The sequence below is a fragment of the Furipterus horrens genome, unplaced genomic scaffold (genome assembly GCF_987537825.1).
Source record: "Furipterus horrens unplaced genomic scaffold, mFurHor1.1.pri manual_scaffold_6, whole genome shotgun sequence".
Classification (NCBI taxonomy): domain Eukaryota; kingdom Metazoa; phylum Chordata; class Mammalia; order Chiroptera; family Furipteridae; genus Furipterus; species Furipterus horrens.
Window position 1 is genome coordinate 164,181,755 of NW_028327176.1, and position 21,604 is coordinate 164,203,358.

Consider the following 21,604-nt stretch of genomic DNA (forward strand, 5'->3'; position numbering starts at 1 on the left):
AGTGGAAGAACATAGTTGAAGCTTCAAAAGAAAGGAAATTCCATTAGAAAATGTTGATTAGGAGAGTATAAAATTTGTTCAGTAGAGAATATTTCTGTAGGACAAAACCAAGTAGGTATGTATTAAAAGGTTATCCTTTCTGGCAAAGATTGCAGTTTCTAGAGAGACACAGGAGGAGGGGGAAGCAGCCTCCTGTTCAGCCAATCAGATTACCAGATGCAATCACTGCAATTAGTGAGTGACCTGCATAATAATCGCTTCTTCCTCACAACTAAATGATACTCCTCTGAAACCAAAGGCCTGCCCTTGGCTGAAGGATGCCACCTTACCTACAGCCATGCCCCTTTCTCAGGGCCATCTGCATCCAATGATTGATTGATTCAGGGGCTATAAAGGCCTGGCCACCTCACCTCAATAGAGGACAACTCTGCTTTTGTTTCTCTGCTCTATCTGTTGTTCCTGAGAACTCTTCTTGATAAACTTCACATGCAAGTTTACCCTGGGAACAGGTAATGCAACAAATTGCTTGAAACAAACATTTGCGCTTCCCATATGGCACCTACCACAAAGAACACTTAAATTTATTAAAAAGCAGAGCCCCACGTTCTTCCCACTGCAGAGGTAAGATGGGAAAGGGGTCTGTTAGGGAGGTCAGGGCTTCCTTGTCTCTGTACAATTACAGGATTTCCGGGCCTCAGAGGAATCAGTGACTCATCTCCAAAGAAGATCTCTAATCACCTCCCGTGTCCATAGGATTCAGAGAAGGCATGAAATTCCCAAAAGGATACAGTTCTCAAAGTAAGAATAGAAACTCCCAGATTTCAGGAGCCACATGAGGTGGTCATAGCCAGCTCTTTGCAGAACATACTGTCAGGAAGCCAAGTTTTCCTTAGCAATCAACTCATAAAGATGCTGAAGTGAATTATAATTGCTATGATTCAATTGGAGTTTATTATGCACTATACCAACTTTAACCTATTTTATCTAATGTAGTGTTTGAAAGAGCCTATGGTGTAGTGTTATTATTAACCCACTTTTACAAATAAAGAGAAAGAGATGTGAACAAATTGCTTGTGGTACACAGCTAGCGAATGGGACAGACAAGATTTAATCCCAGCAGCCTGAGTTCAGACTCCAAAGGTTAACCACTCCATCATCTTACTTTCAGGGAACTGTTAGTTCAGTACTTTACGAACCAAACAACCTGCAGACTTAAGAACAATATTTCTCAAATAAAACGTGAGCATCACCAAGCAACCAGAGAGAATGAGGGCCCCACAGAAAAAGGTAATCCTGGCATCTGGGGAATCATTTCCATCAGCTTCTGAGTGACAGGGAGCTGGGTCTGACCCAGAGGTATCGTGTACTGAGCTCCTGGCTGCAACAGCGTCAACTCTCATTACACAAATATGTGGTCACACTGAAACTTCCGAGTGTTTACAGTCAATTACAAAGTATTCTCTTTAGTGTAATTACTAGGTACACATTTGAAGTGGTCCCACTTCATCTAACTAAAAGAATGAGATCTGGGTGTCCAGAAGGAACAGCAACCCTGTCTTAATAAGGTTTTTGTCTATAATATGCTACAAGGATGCTAATATAACTGCCACTCTCACCCAATGGGAATTTAGGAAGTGACTGCCTTATATCTAAGTCTTAAAGAGACAGGGAAGCTCAGAAAGGGTATCATTTTCCCATCTGAACTCCAAGGTGGTGAATGAATATTCAAAGATGAGCTTTTCATTCCACATCTGGTGAATGTTCAGTAGAGAACCAAAGAGACTTTTTATTTTCAAATAAAGAGATATATACTATCTTACACAAGACATATGAAATGTGAAGAATTATATTTCTGCTTTACTTAACATTTGTGTTCTTACATATGGAATTGTCTTACAACACTAATTCATAATAGAGACAGAAGCTGTAATTTATTGTAATTACAAGTGGGAAAGCAAATGACAATTTTGCTCAGATGGGCATACTAAATAATTTCTGGGAAAAAAAAATGCATGTTGAAATTACCTAAGTTAAGAAAAATTTCATTTTACTTTCTGGAATAAAGTTAGGAAGTCTCACTTGCCTAAAATCTCTAATTTAATGCAAGGACCTCTTTCTCCTTAAACCATCACTCACGCACAATATATTCAAAGCAGGTGCTGCCCTGGTCTGTAACATAATCTGTACTGTTCATTCAGGGTGCAAAATGGGGCTATCATGTGCCATCCCAGGAAGAGGCACACACAGTAATAGGTCAGATAACAAGTTTTCCTATCATTGAAACAGAGCATTAATATCAGGAATTGTGTTATCTGGTACTTTTTAGGATCCATAGTCTTAGGAAAAAATAGTTTCCAATAAATTAATAATGGTTTGAGACTCAACATGCTGCAGCAATTTTCACTGCAGTAGCTGTTTCTTTTATAGTCACACTTGGTTAGCATTTGAAATTTGGAGGAATAGCAATATGCATGGTTTTCAAAGCCCTTTACAGAATTTCATTTTTATCACTCAAAGAGAGTCAATGAAAAGGTAATAAGAAAAGCTCTATGGGATATTTTTATAGGAGTGTCAGAAGCCAGTAAGCTAACTACATGAAAGAACACAGATTGTACAAACAGAGTCTCAGCAGCAACACTTCAGAGACTTTATATCTAGTATTGCGACTTTTACATGCCCTTGGAGGAAAAAAAAATAAAAGACTAGCTACAAAACCAGATAAGGAGGGGAAAGAAACAAACCATATGCTTAAGAATAATTAGTTTCATTTTCCCTACAAACTGAAATGTAAAGCTTCCAAGATAAAGTGTAATACATATTGAGCTGCTTTGGTGTGTCTAAAATATTTCCCTTAACTCACCCCTGATATCTACAATATGGAAGTTGGTCTGGGTGGCTTAATTGAATGCTATCAACTTCTCCACAGGTCCATTTACTCCTGTTTTGCTTTTAGTAGAGATGAAAACTATCGTATCACCTCTCTATAAACTAAGCTATCATTATTCAAGTTTGCATTAGAATAAATTATATGACTCTTATTTAAACTGAAACTGCTCAATTATGTTAACTTCTTCTCAAATCATTAATCCTTCTTGTTAATTCTAGAAAAATATTTTAAAATATAATTTTATGATAATACAAGCAGTCTTAAGATAAAGTACTTCCTTGGCCATGAAAACAGTGAGGAGAATCTAATTAAAAAAAAAAAAAAGAAGAAAGAATTAAGAGGCCTATCGTTAGCATGAGTGTTTAATATTATGCTGCACTTAAAGCTATATTCCAATGAGATTTGCTGGTTAGGCAGTCACTTTGACTGGGTTATAAATTCAAAAAAATAATAGTGGTAAGAATCTGTATACTGTGCATTTGCCCCATAGGTGTGGCTTAGCTGACCTGTGGTTACATCGCTGCCTGCGACTGCAGTGCCCCACTCCTGCTTCTCTTTCTTCAGATCGTCCAAAGCATTTTGACAACCAGCTGGTACTTTTGAATCCCGGCCAGCTTGATTGGAGTGCAGTTTCTTGGCTATATCTACATGGAGATGCTGAAATGAGACAGGCCAGAGTGATTGATCTTACAAGTAAATTATTAGCCCAGAATAAATGCTTCCCAGAGATATGACAAGGATAAACATTTATCATATGGCAAGTTATTACTTATATCTGAAACAGAACATTCTACATGTCAAATGGAGTTACAAATTATATTTTCATCAATTTTTTTTTAATCTAGGTGGGAATTTTTGTGGCAATCTAAGTGACTAGAATAAGAAGTCATCTCAGACAGAGAAAATCATCTCCAAAGGCCATTCGTATGTTATTATTTTTTTCTTGTGAGTCTTATAGAATATTCTTCATTTAGAACATTTTCACTCAGTTTTTACTTCATAGTAAATAACTCTGCATTTCATTATATATTGCATAATTACATACTGAATAATGAAGAGATGATTTCATTTCTATATTATTGTCATTTTTATATAAAACAAATCATAACATCTGCCTAAAGATAAATCACATTTGTATCAGTATTATGCAAACTTGACAAAGCTCTTCCAGTCATTTAAGAATAATAATTCATCATAACCATGAATTATTTAGGCATAGCATCAATAGGCCCTAAAACTCATCTCACATACAAGAGATGTCATATAGTCTTTGATGTCGTACTGGTGTATTGTATGCTTCCAAAGAATTGTCAGATAGGAACAAAAATTAAAGTCCTAAATAAGAAGTTGAGCTTTCAGCATTATGCTTCATACTCAAATTCAGACTAGAAGTTTTTCAGTTTGAATGTGGTTACTAAATGTTCAAAAATACATAAAGCCAAAATTAGCCATTTCTGTCATTTTGATTCACCAAAGGATAGCATGATGAATGTCCTTTAAGTTCCTTCTAAATATTGTGAACAGCATTGAATTCATTAAAACTTAACCAAAGGCTTTAAAACCAAAAAAAAAAGACCAGTAAGAAAATTAGGTTCCAGCATGATTAAATGATTCACCCAAATTAACAAAATAAACACTGCTGATCTTCGGGGATATGTCTCCTGACCCTTAGTTGGGTGCTCCTCAAACTATGATCCATTTCTTCATCTATTCACTCAATGTGGTGGGCTAGTTGCCCTTATGGCCCCAGTTCTTTACCCTCCTCTGCATCCATGTCCTATGTAGTCTTTAAGTACCCTCCTACTCTGACTTGTCCATGTGACTTCTTCCAGACCAACAGAATATTGGCACATGTAACACAGAGACTTGAAAGATGCTCATACAATTGGTTTTGCTCATTGTTAACCTTCCACTATGCCCTGAGAACATGCCTAGACCAGGCTGCTGGATATTGACCAAGACAGAGAGCAGATTCAGGTTATCCCAGTCATCTGAGTTGAGACAACTAACAGCCAGAGCAGCCCCAGACATTTGGGCAAACCCAGCCTAGATTAGCTGAAAATAACTCAGGTCAGCTGAACCCCATAGCCTCTTGAACTAAATAAATGTTTTTGGATGTATGCTATCAAGTTCTTCTGGTGAGGAGGCAGCATTGTGTGATAGAAAGACAATGAGTACATCGACAACCATTTACCTGTGTTACCCCAGACACTGGTTGCAGTGTGAGAATGCAAATATAAATACCACAGAGTCTCAGGCTCTAAACTCTTCAAACAGGATTTCTTAAATTGTTTAAGCAGAGAATTAAAATGCAGTGTGGTACATTATTGTAAATAATTCTCAGATTTCTTTTCTAATGAGAGAGAATGGGATCCTGGTGACACTTTCCACAACAACTGAGTTTGAATGTTGGTATTAACTAGAATTAAACCACCATATTTGTTCACATTTGACTCACCCATGGCCCACAAAAATATAAATTCATCACTCACTATTAATTTTTCAATTCAGTGTCAGCCAGCATCTGATTTTGAATTAGATGTATTTGGAAAATATATTATTTCAAGTTATTAGGTGAAGATTACAGTTTCTTAGTACTTAACAATAAACTAGACCAAAGAAGGAATTCAGCTTCTTACTATGATTCCAAATTCAACTGATAATATTAAGACATTGAAGAGAACATGTAAGAAGTCCATGTAAATTCTGTGTTATTTATAACATATCCCAGGCTTCCAAGGAGTAAAGCTGAATTTAAATAAAATCCTTATACTGGAAACCTGGAGGCTTAAGGTTTGAAAGGCTGAAGGGAGAAAATGGGTCAAGTGGAATGGGTCAAGTATTTCCAAGGCCTGGTTGGTGCTTCTTGATGCAAACCTCTGGCAGATTATACATTTTATAACCACATTAGCATTTTAATAATTAAAAACTCTACTTTACAGAAGACAGTCCTCACATTGGGTTCTTCTTCAGTCAGGCCCTGTCAGGTTTTCCAATCCTGTCTCTGCTTTACTATCACAGCTAGGCTCCTGTTTCCTGTTCCTAATGTAAGGAGAGGTAGATATGTCTTAACTTACTGAATTTGCCACAACCTCAAATACTGATTTTCTGTAACAATAAAGTTCCCACAATGTTCTGTTCTTCACTGCCCCATTGGACTCCTTTAAGCCTTAATCATTCTCTCTCCCTTTCTCACCGCGCCCCCCACTTCTTGTCTCTCAAATTCTTCCCCTGTGCCTTCAGAACTTTGTTCCATGGTTTGCAAATTGTACTATGTACTCAACTTCCTTGCAGAACATTATCTACATTATCTCTACCTCCCTCAAATTTCATTCTCCACTGAGGACAGCACTCTTCAAATGAAGAGGACTGCTTCTTCCTCCACAACCTATATACCCTCAGGTTGATGATACTCTTGCCCATAATGCTATTTATTGTATTTTTACATCTGTGCAAAGAAAATCCCTGCTGCTCTGATATTTTTGCCACCTAGCTATGCACCATGACCCTTCTTGTTGGTATCATCTACCTACTGATCTCTAGTAGCAACCCATCCTTCATTTAAAGACTGGATTATTGTTTTTCCTTCAAGCCTCTTGATCCTGGGTCACCCCATTTAATACCCTGACTGGGTGTCTTTATTACAAATAAACTTTTATTTCTCCAAATTAGCCTTTCATTCCCAGAGTCACACCTGAAGCCTGTCATAACCAAAATCTTTTCCACTTCCAAAATCACTAAATGTCTTTCCCTCTCATCTCATCCCCCGTCCTCAAGTTTATTGTTTCTACTTCAGCCAAGGCTGTTACCTGCAAGACTGTGTTTTGTTTTTTGTATTTTTGTTTTCCAACCAGGACTATTCTTAGACCTCACTGGGACCTGAGATTCACTGATCTATGCACTTTTGCTACATCCGCCAGCCCTCTAGGCTCTTTCCCTCTTTTTTCTACACAGCATCCATCCTGGTTCTAAAACTAGGTGTCAACTTTACCTTTATTATCCCTCTGCAGCATTAACAACCTGTCACTCATTCCCTTTTCTGGCTCTGGTGTCCCTCCTACCACTCTGACCATTTATTATTACTCTCCTTTGCTGGTTTAACCTTTACTTAAACATTGACTGTTAAGTGTTTCTCAAGGTTTTGTTAATGATCTAGTTTTGCTTAACCATCCCCAGAGGATTCCAGCAATTACATGGCTTAATTTGCCATCTATATGTTTATGACTCAGGGGAGGGACCAGATTTAAGAAATAAAATGAGGCAGGAGCTTGTATAACATGATAAGCACTCTGGACTCCAACTGTCATGCCTTTTAGTTCTGCAAGCCCACCATTCTTCTTTCTTGACTGAAGGCTTGGCTCTTTTGTTGGCCTGGAACAGAGATTTTCAACTTTTTCATCTCATGACATACATAAACTAATTACTAAAATTCTGTAGCACACCAAAAAATATATTTTTTGCCGATCTAACAAAAACACAGGTATAATTCGGATTCATTCTCACCAGATGGTAACTGCTGTGTTGGCTGTTGTAGTTTTTTATTTGACAGTCTAAGGGAAGAGAGGTCAGTGCCTCTGACTAGTCAAGTGCCGACTGCATGTTTTAAAAAATCTTGCAGTATACCAGTGTGCCGTGGCACTCAAATCGAAAATCACTTAGAATTTCCCTAAACTCTTCCTCCTTAATTTAACTAAGTCTTTAGTTCCTCCACTTTTTCCCTCATCACATAGACTTTAGCGAGCACCTTTGTTTTCTAGTCTTTGAGCACCTTGTACTTGTGCTGCGAAGCAGTTTTCACAAATGCAAGCAAATATTACCTGGTTTAATGTTTAATGTCTATCTCTCTGGTTAAAAATATATATCATCTAGAACAAGGACTATATCTGTCCTATTCACTGTTCTCAGACCTTCTTTCAATGTTTTAAGTATTGTAGATATCAAATAACTACAGTATTCCCTCACTTATCATGGGTATTATGTCCAGAACCCCCACCCCGGGAAGTACATTTATTCTACACTCTTAAAACTACGTAACTTTAACAACATGCGTATATAGCACCGCAAAATCCCACGATATAGCGAAAAATCCGCGATAATTAAATATAATATTTTTTTAAATCCTGCAATACAATGAGGCCACGATAAGTGAACCACAATATAAAGAGGGACTACTGTGGGCAATGGGCAGCCGTCCGTCTCGAGAGACGATGGTGTAGCTTCTTAAGAGTCTATCTGCACCGCCGAGAATGGCTGTGCAGTCCGACTCGGGAGTGACACGGTATCTGTCTCCTCCCGTGTTGAATCGACATCTTACGATGACGCTGGAGTGTCCTCTCCAGTGAAGCTGAAGCTACAGAGCCTGGGCAGGGCTACTGTACATATTAAATAAATGGAGAAATGCATGAATAAAATATAGACTTAATTTTTACAACTTTTTCTTTGGCTAGATTATCAATGGCCACTACATATCCACATGTTCATATGTTATGAGTGCTATCCAGTCATTTCTAACAGTAATTCTTATTACATAGTTCAAGGACATATTTTACCTTATTTTATCCATAAAAATGCATATTGCGAATCTTGTGTTTTTAAATAAAGTCGATGCAATTAGTGCAAATATTATACTTATATAATATTCCACACATTTCTTTGGTTAGGGTTAGACCCAAAGAATGGCTCTGCAAGGGAAAGAGAGACCCGGAAGACTGGTGTGCGTATACAGTGGCTCCATATTACTGAGGCAAAAGAGTGTGGCCCAACAGTAATGAAAGAAATAAACTTCTCTGTCAGGCATTGCTTCAATGATGTCAAGTCTTCAACTTGAAGACTGATCCAGAAGAAAATGAGAAAATTAAAATGTGTGCAAAAAATAAAGAGAAACGCAGATAAATTTGAACTGGTATGCATCGGGCCTTTGTGACCACTCTATAGTTGTACTCCAAAGATAAATCCTGTTTTATTTTGTGTAATTCCCACTTAACTTGTCATTAGAAATGAGTCATTAGGACCCTGTTTATTCATATAAAACAGCTATTAAATTATTTCTCATGTTATTCTTGGCATGTAGTTTGCATACTGCTTTTAGTGTTCCTGCCAAAAGCAATGATTCAATTACAAGGCACTGAATATTTTTCTCATGAACAAAGAAAGGAACAAATAAACATTACCAAAAATAAGATTGACATGGAAAAAATTAAAAGATATTTTCAAACCCTAAAACAATGTTGTTGGGTAAACATTATCTTTTTCCAAACATGCATTGAGATTCCCAGTTCATGATTATATTCACTTGTGTCCCTTCTCTCCATGGGTACATAAGGCTTACTTTTCCTTAGAAAGCCACACAGATCCTGTCTTGGCCCAGGCACTAAATATCACTTACAGTTAAAATTATATGAAGTATCCCAGATAATGTATTTCACTTTAGACTTTGTAAAAAATCACTCACTCTCCTAAAGATAAAGAAAAAAAACCCTACCTTCTTTGCTTATATAAACAACTGTTCTTTCCATCATCCTACTTTTTTTTATCAGAAAAGTAAATTCAAGTGATACTTGGGAAGAAATTTCTCATTATCTAACTTTCTTACTCGGAATTAAATTTTACTAAGATTAAGAACAACAGAAACAGTAATTCAGAGACTATATATTAAAATAAAGAAACAGGATTAAAATCTAATCATAAGAAGTATAGGTTTGTGATGCACATCAACTTATCATTCCAGGAGAACATGTAATCCTCTATGTAATTTGTCTTCTAATGTGTGTATGTTTGTGTGTGTGTGTAGCATATGTGTATTTCCTCTTTTGCTTGTTATATGGTTGAATCACCATAAATTATTTATAAGGTTATCAAGTGGTTTTAAAAGCTCATAATATTCTCATCATGTACTATAAATGATGGCAAATGTTTGGTTTTTCTGAAGAAAATGTTTAACAAGCAAGAATACAGAATGCAACATCATCTAAAGTTGATCATCCATGTAAACAGTCCTCTCTTTCAGACAGTTATCTGATGTTTTATGCAATTATCCATCTCTACTCATAAACTACAGTTTCTGCACAGAATGTGTTCTTTATACTCACTGACAGAACATGGTTTTGAGTTTATTCCACTCAGTCCAAAAGACAAGCTGTCATCAACTGTCCTTTCAGCCTTAGGTTGTTCGCAGGGAGGCAGCCCAGGCTATGACTGGCAGGCCTTGTATTCTGGGCTCATCAAAGCCTATTTTCATCTCTCTCACCTATCCTAGGACTTCAGACTGTGGCCCTCCCAAGTGAGACTCCTTGCTGGCATCACTTACTCTCCTCTGCCAATGCTCCTCCCCCTTTGATCACCTTCTTCAAATGGGACAATGCTGGCTGGGTATGAGCTGGCAGTTGATTGGGGGCCTCAGCAGCAGTCACAGCTTCATGCATGTGGCTTGACACTAAGACACTCATGGGCCCAATTGTGGTTGACAGATGGGACAATCCCTCTCTCCCTTGCCTGCTTCCATTACCATCAGAAGTTCAGACGTTTAAAATAACTTGGGTTTTCTATCTGTCCTGCCCATTCTCTTGAGGTGGAGAAGAGGCAATTGACCCATAGGAGAAAAAGATACTTGTGTCTACTTCCTAGGTCATCCTGATAAGGGACTACCTTCCCACCTCAATTCTTTAAAGACCTCCTCTACCTTGCTGCACTTGCTGGGACCAAACCCAAGAAAAACATTCCTGTTGGAACTATGATTGGAAATCTGAACAAGCATTGTGTATCAAAGATCTTACCATGTGCTTTGGGAAAGAAATCTTTCATTTACTATTGAGACAACTTTAAATCTTTACATTCAAACACATGTCTCAAGAACACATCACATCTTAAAGGAGAAAATTAATAGTACTCATATATTTCAGTTGCATCTCCCTCTGTTTTTCCTACTGCAACTAGGAACTAGACAACTTAACACCTAAAAGTGTCACCATCTTGATTTGATGCTGATTTGGCCACCCTCTTGGGAAAAATCAAATTCTAGCTCCTGGGTGTGGGAAGAACTCAATACAGTCATACACTTTGTTTGATCAAAACAAGATGAAGAATTTTGTTACAGAATACTCATGGTAGATAAGCTCTTCACACACTTTTGTCAAGCTCAAGTCAATCTGTCTTTTGCTACTCTAATCTCTGAATTTAACCAAAAATGAAATGGTCACTTGAGTCAATGCTTAACCAATATATTTTTATTTAAAAATGTAGTCAGAATAGACATCTTATCTGTACAATTGTACTTTCTAAGAAATAAATGAGAAGTCTGGTTGCCCTCAACAACATTAGTGCTGCCCCTCCAGATAATGGACGAGCATGCAAAGGGTTGACTATTTTAAAGATGCTGTAACAAGTGCATCCCCTTCAAAATACCGAGACAGGTTTGCTTACAATGTTGATATTGTGAACACTGGACTGGTTCTTTGTGTAAAAATAAATTTTCTTCTTTTACTTTATTTTGCTCTCCTGAAAATTTTAAAATTATTAATTCACATAATTATTATAACTTCCATAACTCCTATTTTAATTAGAAAAATCATAACTCTGACTGTGTGAGGTAATCTTTGGCCAAAGGGCAGGAAAATTAATCTTATTTTAAATTGTAGAAACAGAAATTACAATAGAATAAACTATATGACACATTTTCTGTTTATAGTAGCTTTTGGTGAAATTAGTTTTGAATCAGTGGACATATGAATAGCATTTGAAAAGTATCCAGCAGAGCAACTTGGCTGCAGATGGCAGATGGGAGCCACAGTGTACCATATAATAGTGCTGTATTCCAGAAAAGCATTCTAAATTCAGTCCTTCAAAATTACATTTGAAATAATTTTAACTTTCTGGATATTAAAACACAGGCTTTCATGTGAGTCTTTGAAAGGTATCTGTCCTGGCAACCTGATTTAAAACATTGCTATATTATTATTTGAGCTAGAAAAAAATGTAATGAGTATGATTCATCTCACTCTTTCTTTGAGCATTTGTAGTATGTGACATGCTAACTGGCATTTTTGCCACCAAAGTGTTGCTGAAATTAAATAGCTCATGCTATTGTGAATAAGTGCCCAACATATGTGTAGAATGTAGTCCTTGAAGGCTGCTTCCCACCTACCACCTCAACATTTGTTTGAAAACCCTCCCCGTGAAAACTGCCTTCTCGCTGATCCTGCACTCCCACCCTTTTCTACCCCATCCCCTTATAAGGCATTGTTAGACACCACCATCCAGCACCCTCTCTAAACTTCTGCAGAGCTCCGGCATGACCTGAGTCATCCCCAGGGTCCTCCCCTGCAAAGAGAGTGTCTGCTCATAACACCCTCCTCATCTCGTGTTCTTCTCTTTTTCATCCCTCTGCCAACGTGGCCTCAGAGGCCCTTAATGTTCAGATATAGTCGAACATGTTTTTTTCTACTCCTTTTTAGCCTTGTGTAAGTGCAATCAGAACTTGGACCTCGTTGTCCTTCAGAATTTGTCCATCATTGAGACCTTGGACTCTTTAAGACTTTCCTCTGTGCTTACACTTACTTGACAATGTTCTTCACTCTCAATCTTCAGTGCATTTCTGTCTGTCAGCTTCTTCCTTGACTCACTTGGTTTCCTTCTCTCAGAGTCCCTAGAGCCAGCTTGTTAACAGTTTTATCACTGTGGTTATAAGATTCTCACTTTCCATTTTATTCTTTGCCAATCTCTAAACCTCACTTTCTGTTTTCTCACCTCCCAAAATTAATTCACTGCTGGTAAAGTAATAATAATAATAATAATAAATAACAATAATAATAGAAACAATCTTGTAATTTGACTCTGACATAAATTTATGTTGCCTGGAGACATCCAGCTCCTTAATGTTGCTCAGTTATTGGAGGATCTCTGCTTTGGTTCCTTGTGAGGGATCCATAGATGATATTTCAAGTCTTTTCCTCTCTTATCTAGCTCACAAGTTATATAATCACTTAATTCATTGAGGTTGTGTTCATTGGTAATCATTTTCCACAGTTTTCTTTTTCTTGTCATAGAAGTGCACTTGATTTCTTACCTTTCTTACAAAATGTCCCATCCTCTTTCTCCCCCTTTGACTGTGACACTTTCCCTCCCACTTTCCTAAGACTTACTCAGTTATTCTGCCCATTTCTAGAGCATTCTCTGCCTCTGCCTCTCCATTGCCTTGTTCATTTCCTGACAAACTTTAGTAAAAGTAATCTGTTCTTACTGTTCCTTTTCTTTTCCGCCCATTGACTTATTATCTGGGTATTTACTGCAGTGCATCTGGTTTCTGTTCCTACCACTTGACAAAATATTTTCACCATTAACTTTCTAATCATCAGTTCTAAATCCCATTGCTTTTCCTCAGAACTTGTAATTCCTGAGCTTTTTGCTGCACATGACTCTGGTAAGCACTTCATCATTTTTAAAACGGGTTTTCCCCTCAATCTAGTAACATTGTACCTTTGTCTTTCCTCTGTCTCTTGAATTGTCATTCACTCATCTCCTTTGCTGCCTTTTATTTTTCCTATTAACCTCTAAATCAGTGATCTTTAAACTATTCTGATTATATCTTAACAGTAAAAATTTTAAGCGTGAACCATAAATGTGATATGTGTATATATACATCAAATTACATATATATGTACTCTACTAGCATATATGTAGTTACATACATTTACTCTCTTAAGATATCATGCACATTGTAAAACAAACTCAAAGTAGAAACATTAAAATAAATTAAAGTTAAAGTGAAATTATTTTAAGCAAAATTTTATTTTAGATATAATAATATTGAGAAAATGGTTGAATAGTTTTCATTACTTTTCAAATCTTAATTTAACACTTTGTGGTACAGCAATTTAATTGTTTGCTTCATAATTCAGTTGACTTATATATTGAGTTTTAAAAATTGTCACCACTAAAACATGTTGCTTCACAAATATACATGGAACCAAATGAAAAAGTACATTGTTAATTGCTCTAAGTCATAATACATATTTTCAACAATATCTACTAATTTTGCAAAGATGTTGAAATTGGCTAGGAAATTCCTATTTTCCCTGATGTCAAACTGTTTTTAAAAACAAAACAGATTTGAATTAGTAGCTAATTAATTAATATTTTAATGACTACATTTAAAACCCACTAAAAATCTTTGGAAGATTTAAGAATGGTTAAAAATTTTGTTTCCTAGTTTTTAAAGAGCTTTTAGAGGTTGTACTATATACATTGCATTGTTTTCAATGATAAAAAGCACATAACTTTAAAACTACTTCATAACAATCCATTTTCAAGTGTTACACCCGGGATAATTCCTTTATTATAGTTAGTTTTGCTCCTTCTAATTGAAGGAGGAGTCAAGTGTGTATGTGTGTGTTACTCTAGGTAGCAATCTATTGACAGGCACTTCTCATGGACTATGTAGACAAATGTGAACACCCATCTTTTTGTAAAATAAATATTAATATTAATACATCTTTAATTTTCAAAAAATGATTTGCCAAAAGGTATTCATCAAATCTTTATATGCTACAAAGTAGTGCCACAGTCACTTTTGATCTCAACTGTATCATGAGTATTCTGCATTTTTGTTTACACTTTTGTTTCTATAAATTTTTCAAAACATCTTGCATAAATCTGTAAACTTCTGGCTACTATTTCTTTGCTGCAATAACTTGCCTATAATAATACTGGGAATATATTTCATATATAGATTCATCTGCTTAAGCTTCCTTCAGGATCACTTTTAAAAATTCTAGACCATGCAGCTCCTATTTCAGTAGTTGTACTTACTCAGTTTGTCTATAAAGCAATGCTTTCACTACAGAAGTCATTAGAAATAGGATAATGGCTTCCTCAATGCATTAAATTTTTTTCATGGATTTCATTATTGAAACACAGTCTCACAAATATAAAAAACATATATATCAGGAAAAAAAACTGAACTCTTGTGCAACTTGATAGAAAATTTTTCTCACTAGGGTCACTTGTTAATTCAAATAATAACAATAGCTAACACTTACTTTGTGCTTACTAAACGTCTATGTGTGTTTCATGTACTAGCATACTGAAATTTTCTGCCTTTTTTTCTTAAACATTTCCCCAGTGTATTTTCAGAAAAAGAAACGGTTTTAATTTGTCAGCACATCACTTTTTGTATTAACTTGCCCATTTTTAGGAAGAACCAGTGTACTCAAAAATATGTAGATTTTTCTTTATCACTGTTGAAAAACTCAAAAGAGTTAATGTTAACCTTAGTGAATTTTAAATGTAATGAAGTACTGGATTGAATATAACATAATTATAAGCAAAACTGAAAAAAAACTGTAGAAAATTGCTTTTATATTTTTGTTGCTTAGTTTTAAAATATATTGTAAATCACCAAGGCTTTATTTTCTTAGTTGCTAAAATTACATGACACAACATAAAAATATGATGAAGTTCACTCTCACTTTGAATATTTGTAACTCTTCATTTCAATCTTGGTAATTCCACATTTTGGGCTGACATCTTGAAGGGTATGACTCATCTTTTTCTTTTTCTCCTAATATAACTTATGAAGAATTATTAAAAATGTTAAAGTTGTCAGTTCCGCTTTAAAAATAAATCAGTTGTCCTTTGCTTATATTGTAAGTACAATATTTTAATAAATTTACTTACTGAAGTATATAATGCTTTTGGAAAAATGCATAAATAATAAAAACAGCTCAATGACTTAATACAAATTGAATACACCTATGTAACTACTACCCACATCTGGAAATAGAATATTAATAGTCCCCCAGCAGCTTCTTCATGCCTAAACCCAGTCACATCTCAATACCTCTTCCCCAAAGCTACCTATTATCCTAACTTCTAGTATCATAATTAGTTCTCATTCTTGTTTGGAAACCTTTATACTTTGAGTCCTAGAGTATATTCTTTTTGTATCTGTTTACTTTCTTTTTAACCATAACTTTATAGAGTATTCCACTGTATGAATATACCAAAATTTATTCATCTCCTTTACTGTTGAAGAACATTTGAATTGTTTCTAATTTTTATCTATTACAAATAATGGTGTTATGAATATTCCTGTATACAGCATTTAGTGCACATACATATGTTTTTCTTTTCAGTGCACATACATGTATGTTTCTATAGGCATGTAATTTTGGGGTCATAGGGTATGTGTATGCCCGGCTCTACCAAAAAGTTTTCTAGAATATACTCTTAGAAGGAGTACACAAAATTTCAGCTTCTTTATATTCTTGCTAAGATTTGGTGCTGTCAGTCTTTTTTATTTAGCCATTCTTGTGATTCTATAATAATATCTCACTGTGATTTTAATTTACATTTCTCAGATGACTAATGACATTAAACAGCTTTTCAATGTTTTATTGGTCATTGTGCAGTATCTGTTTTGTGAAGTAACTCTTCAGTGTTTGCTCATTTTCTCTATTGTGCTGTATGTATTTTTGTAATTGGTAAAAGTTCTTTATATATTTTGAATACAAGTCCTTTTTAGTATGCCTTATCTGTTTTGGCAATAGTCTCCTTCACTCTGTGACTTGACTTTTCACTCTTTTAATGGTGTCGTTGGTAGTATAATCTTTAATTCACAGGTTGAGCTTTTAATTTTTTAAGTAATTTTGAAATATCCTTGTCCATTTTGTGAGATTTGGTTTTGTTTTAACTAGAAAATACAATTTTCAAACACCTTGACCAGGCTCATCAAATCTTCAGCACAGTGCAAATTCCTGAAATCTAGGGTGCCACAGTGTACCCTTAACAGGGTACTCAAGCCGGGTCCCAGGCTTAGCAGTCTCTGGAAGCAAAAGCGAGGTCCAGTGGCCAAAATTATCTTATGATTTGAGTTAACAGTAATCATCAACAGTTGTTTACTTTATTAAAAACAAAGAAACAAAAAACAGATGTCATGTCATGATAAAAAAAAAAAAAATCACTATCTATGGAGAAGTCATCCAAAAAAATTAAATCTAAATCTATCAAGCTTCAAGATTAACTCTCAATTCACAGGAAAACCCAAGTCAGAACACCTAAAAGGATACCCATTCACAAGGAAAACAACCCTAGAATGTATGTACAATGTGAAGTCATATGAAAAAAAAAATGTACTAAAGTTCAGAAAATACGAGGTCTGTCCAGAAAGTATGCAGCCAGCCATGCAATATGAAAAATAGACATTTATTGAAGATACAAGATACAAGAAACATTGTACACAGGACAATGACGTCTTAGTTCCCTTCAAAGTAGGCACTTGAGGACCTCACAGAGTTCTCCCAACCACCATCAGCTGCACTGTTGTATTTTCCTGAATCTCATCAATTATCTGAAATCTTTTCCCTTTCAAAGGTGATTTTAGTTTTGGGAAAAGCCAGAAGTGCAGGGCGCCAAATCTGGGCTGTAGGGGACCTGAGTCACCTAAGTGATTTGATGTTTCACCAAAAAATTCTGCAGGAGACGTGATGCATGAGTGGGTGCGCTGTCGTGATGAAGCTGCCACTCACCAGTTGCCCACAGCTGCAACCTTCTGAATCATCCAAATAGTTTCTGCAGAGGAATGTTCAAGCTTAATGCAAAACTTGATGCAGATTCGTTGTTCTACTCACTCAGTCATTTTAAATGTGACGGCCACATAGTACACATGCTCACTCAATGGTGTCTACTGCCCCCACTGAGTAGTACAGTGAAGTCACTATTGTTAACATATGCACATTCCAGTCCATTTTCCTTGGATGCCAGTTACATCAATGTTGTACAAACCATTCTTGTTATATTAATAATGGCTGGTCTTTTTCTGGACAGACCTCCTAGCATATAGTTCCTTAAGTTATCTCATTTGACCGAAGTTGAGGTTGGTGGTTAGTACTCAGCTAGGATGACATAGCGAGATCTCTTATGGTTTTAGAGGAGGAGAATTTCAGAGTCTTGATTCTACTCCAGAAGGTACACAGGAAGCTGCAGTTTGGATGATGTTGCAGGGAAGGGCTTGGGGGCTCAGGAAGTAAGGTTGCAATCTAACAACAAGGCTGAGCACATGAATAACACAGACTACATGGTTAGTTCAAAGTCAGCACTGAGGATCATGAGAGCTGCCATGAAGAACATCCAGACACCTTCTGAATCAGGTGGCACAGTATTAAAGGGACACGGTGCCCTGGACCAGAAACAACATGCCTCCCACATTGAGAGCCTCTGAAAGCTTTAACTGAGTTGCCAGGGCAGCGCCTCTGATGTGTAGGCATTAGGTCATGAAGCAATATTTCTCACATGGGCAACTCTGCTATCTGCTCTAGAGCAAGGAATGTGGAGACTTATTTATTTAATGATGATCAATGGTTCTCTTAAAGAACCTCAGGAAAATTAGCTAGCTAATTTGTGCTCTTCTTGAAGATTTCGAAGCACTAAACCTCCAAGCATTAATCAAATTACATACGTTCATGGTTAATAAACTCATAGGTAAATCCAGTCATTTAGATCTGGACCTTCCTGGAAAGTTTGTTGGTAGACAGTAACACAGACCAGACGATCCTCCAACGTGGCCAAGGTCACCATCCATCATGGCATTTGTTCCTAGTTAATTACAGGGAATATAGAGAAAAGAGAAGGATGTTTGGATCCAGGTGTCTTTTCCACTTATACATGAGATGTTCATGAAATAACAACAAATGTAGACATGTCATTTCTCTTATTTTTTCATAATGCATGTCTAAAGTATTGGATTGAGAGGAAATTAACTTTGTGATGTATAGTTTGTACATGAAGTGGAGAGATCTTAAATTTATACTGAGAAAACATTGAATATGAAGTAGAGTTGACATGAACTCACACATACACATGTGCATATACATACGTAGATAACATTTGAAATTCAGCAGAAAATGCTTCAACTCACACATTACTTTGAAGAGAACGATTCAGTGGAGAGTAAAATTGCTGATGAGGGATATTTAGGAGCTGAGTATTTATTGGTATAGGCTTTGTAACACCCAAATTTAGCCCTAAGATCATATAAACACTTAAAATACACGGAAATCTCTACACATGTACATGATCTGTCATTATCTGCCAAATTAAACTCAGCTGACAGAGAAACTGTAAGAGCCAAAGCTGACTAATCAAACTCAGGTACAAAAAGGATTAAACAGTATCCTCAAATGCAAACCAGACTGGAGTCCAGGCTAAAGGCTCCTCGCTTTCAGACCTCTGCTCAGATTATGCTTATTACTGGCCGTTTTACTCATTCCTCTACATTTGTCTTGATCTTCTAACGTAGTCAGAATTGTGTCTTACACTGCCGTTACAGTAATTAGAGGGTTAATCCTGTTTCCGAAAACTAGAAAATAACAAGTAGGGAAAACTGAAAGACTAAATAGAATAAAAACAATATACGAGCTGTCCTGTTCTTCCCCCCCCCCCCCACACTTCAGAGAAAAGGTAAAGCAATAGGAAAAAAAATGAAGGAACTTGCAAGACAATAACAATATGGTTATTAATTAAAACAATGCTCAGGTGCTGTTTGATTTAAAATACCGTGTCGCTCTTGCTTTAAAAATTGGTTGTCAACAAATAAGCAACAGAGATGTGACTGTATTTTAGTAGTAAGTGGAGACTGCCACCAGATGGCAGTCTTCCCTGGCTCTTCACAGCTCCCTTCCAGAATCGTGCTATTCCCTGCTGACAAAGCAGTGGCGTTGTATCTATGTACGTGTACCCGGTTTGTAAATGGGAAATCATCCAGGACTCCGTGGCTCCAGGATTAAATGTCTCTCATTTGAAAAGAGACTTCCATGGGCAGAGGTTTTTATTTTTTCCAAGTCATCCATTTATCTTCTGGACAAAGGCTATTTACATACACTCCGGGCTTAAGTTGAGCTTCTCAGGATTGCAGTTGGCACCTTTTCTTGATGTTCAGAAGGACTCTGAGAAGCTGGTAACTGCACCAGTTAAGGTGTCAGAGTGTTGTATTTCTTAAAGCAGAGCCAAGTGAGAAGTATTCAAATGCCATTCGTATCTCTATTCTCATCTAATCTCAGCTCCTACAGTGTTTACTTAAAACATTTTCATTTTCTTGGCAAGGACCTATGTAAATACATTCAATTTTACCTTTCTTATGCATATGTCTTCGAGATATTTTTGGCTAATGGGTGAGGTTTGAGAATTTTACTCTCTAACTACATGTGCACAAATACATCATAAATTAATTTCAGAATTGAAGGCTTGTCTCCCTGATCAGTGACATTTGCATTCAGCAAATATCAGCAATTGAGAATTCATCCACTCCCTATTGCTAGAAAACCTCAATGCATTTTCCAAACTATTTTTAATTTGTACTTCTAAGAAATTTATATCCCTGACAGGAATTGGTATTAGTGGATTACTTTCTCGACACAGGAATTCACACAATACAAGATGTAATCTATACTTTATACAGAGAATAAGCTGCCAACATCCTAATAGGGTCCCTGCTTGGGGTACATGGCGAGGTTTTGGGGAAAGGGACTTCTCAGGCAAGGGCATGATGGTGGCTGAGGGAGGCACATCTGAGGTGGGGCTTGGTCCTTCTCGCTGAATGGTAGTGGAACGCGCCATCCCAAAATATGACCATAAGAGGTCAACCTCTTCAGTATATTAACTACGTTGAACTGTAGGCACTTGACAAACAGCCAATGCAGGGGGAAACTGTCTAAACTCCTCTTATCTGCCTAATGACAGATCCTCCAAGAGGAGCTTCATTGTCATAAATCCTCCCTGGAGTTTCATCAACCAGAAGTTTGCCTCTCATCACAGAAGACAAGACATGACCCCACACCCAGACAAACTTTGTCACAGACTGTCATACCTCTCACCTATTCTTCTTAGGGTCCCTTCCTCCTATTCTTCCTAAAACCACTTACTCACCCCTAAGAGACCTATGCCTCCTCCTTTCCCTGTTAAGATGCTATTTAAGCCTAAATTCTAAAGCTGCCTCTTTGTGTTACTCCGTTTTCCTGGGATCTCTTGCATATACTTGAGTTCTAATGTTAATGCACTTTCTGTTTTTTCTTCTGTTAATCTTTCTTTTATTACAGAGGTGTCAGCCAAGAACTCATAAAGGTAGAGAGGAAAATAAATTTTTTTCCCTACATTACTCACACCTAACAGAAAAAAGCACAAGCTATTGAACAAAACTATGGGCAGCTTAACCTTGCCCTACATTCTCAAACTCTCCCCTCACCCCACCTTACACAATGCAGTATGTTGCAAATCTAGAGAATTTAAGCTATTTTTATATGTATAATATAAAACAAGCATTCAGTATAAACTTAAGTTAAAAATTCTCATTATCCAGAACTAAATTCACAGTCACTCACAAAGAATGGAACTATAATACAGTTGCTCAATAATGTAGCATATGTGAATCCAATCATGCATAAAAAGGGAAAATTTTCTGTGGATGAGGCATCGGGAACCAAATTATTTAGGTAAACAAAGAAAGGCTGTAGTATTATTTATCCTCGTTGAAAATGGAGAAAGTTCTATCCTATTTCAATAGCAAATAGTCATAGGTTTTTTCATATACAATTAGAGTTTTCAATTTAACTTCAATATTTACAATTTCTTTATAACTCTCATTTTATTGCCCAAAGTATAAACTCCAGACTAAATTCTGTGACCTTTAAGATATTCAACGCCCAATTACATACCTCCCCTTCTGTGCTTTGC

General features: G+C 36.4%; 1 protein-coding gene across 1 annotated transcript in view; it reads right to left on the reverse strand.

Annotated features, from left to right (window-relative positions):
• Positions 1–21,604, reverse strand: part of THEMIS (thymocyte selection associated) — a 167,386-nt gene that overhangs the window by 8,316 nt on the left and 137,466 nt on the right. Inside the window, exon 5 of the mRNA XM_090280647.1 lies at positions 3,394–3,544. Coding sequence (XP_090136773.1) covers positions 3,394–3,544 — 151 coding nt within the window. The remainder of the gene's footprint in view (positions 1–3,393; positions 3,545–21,604) is intronic.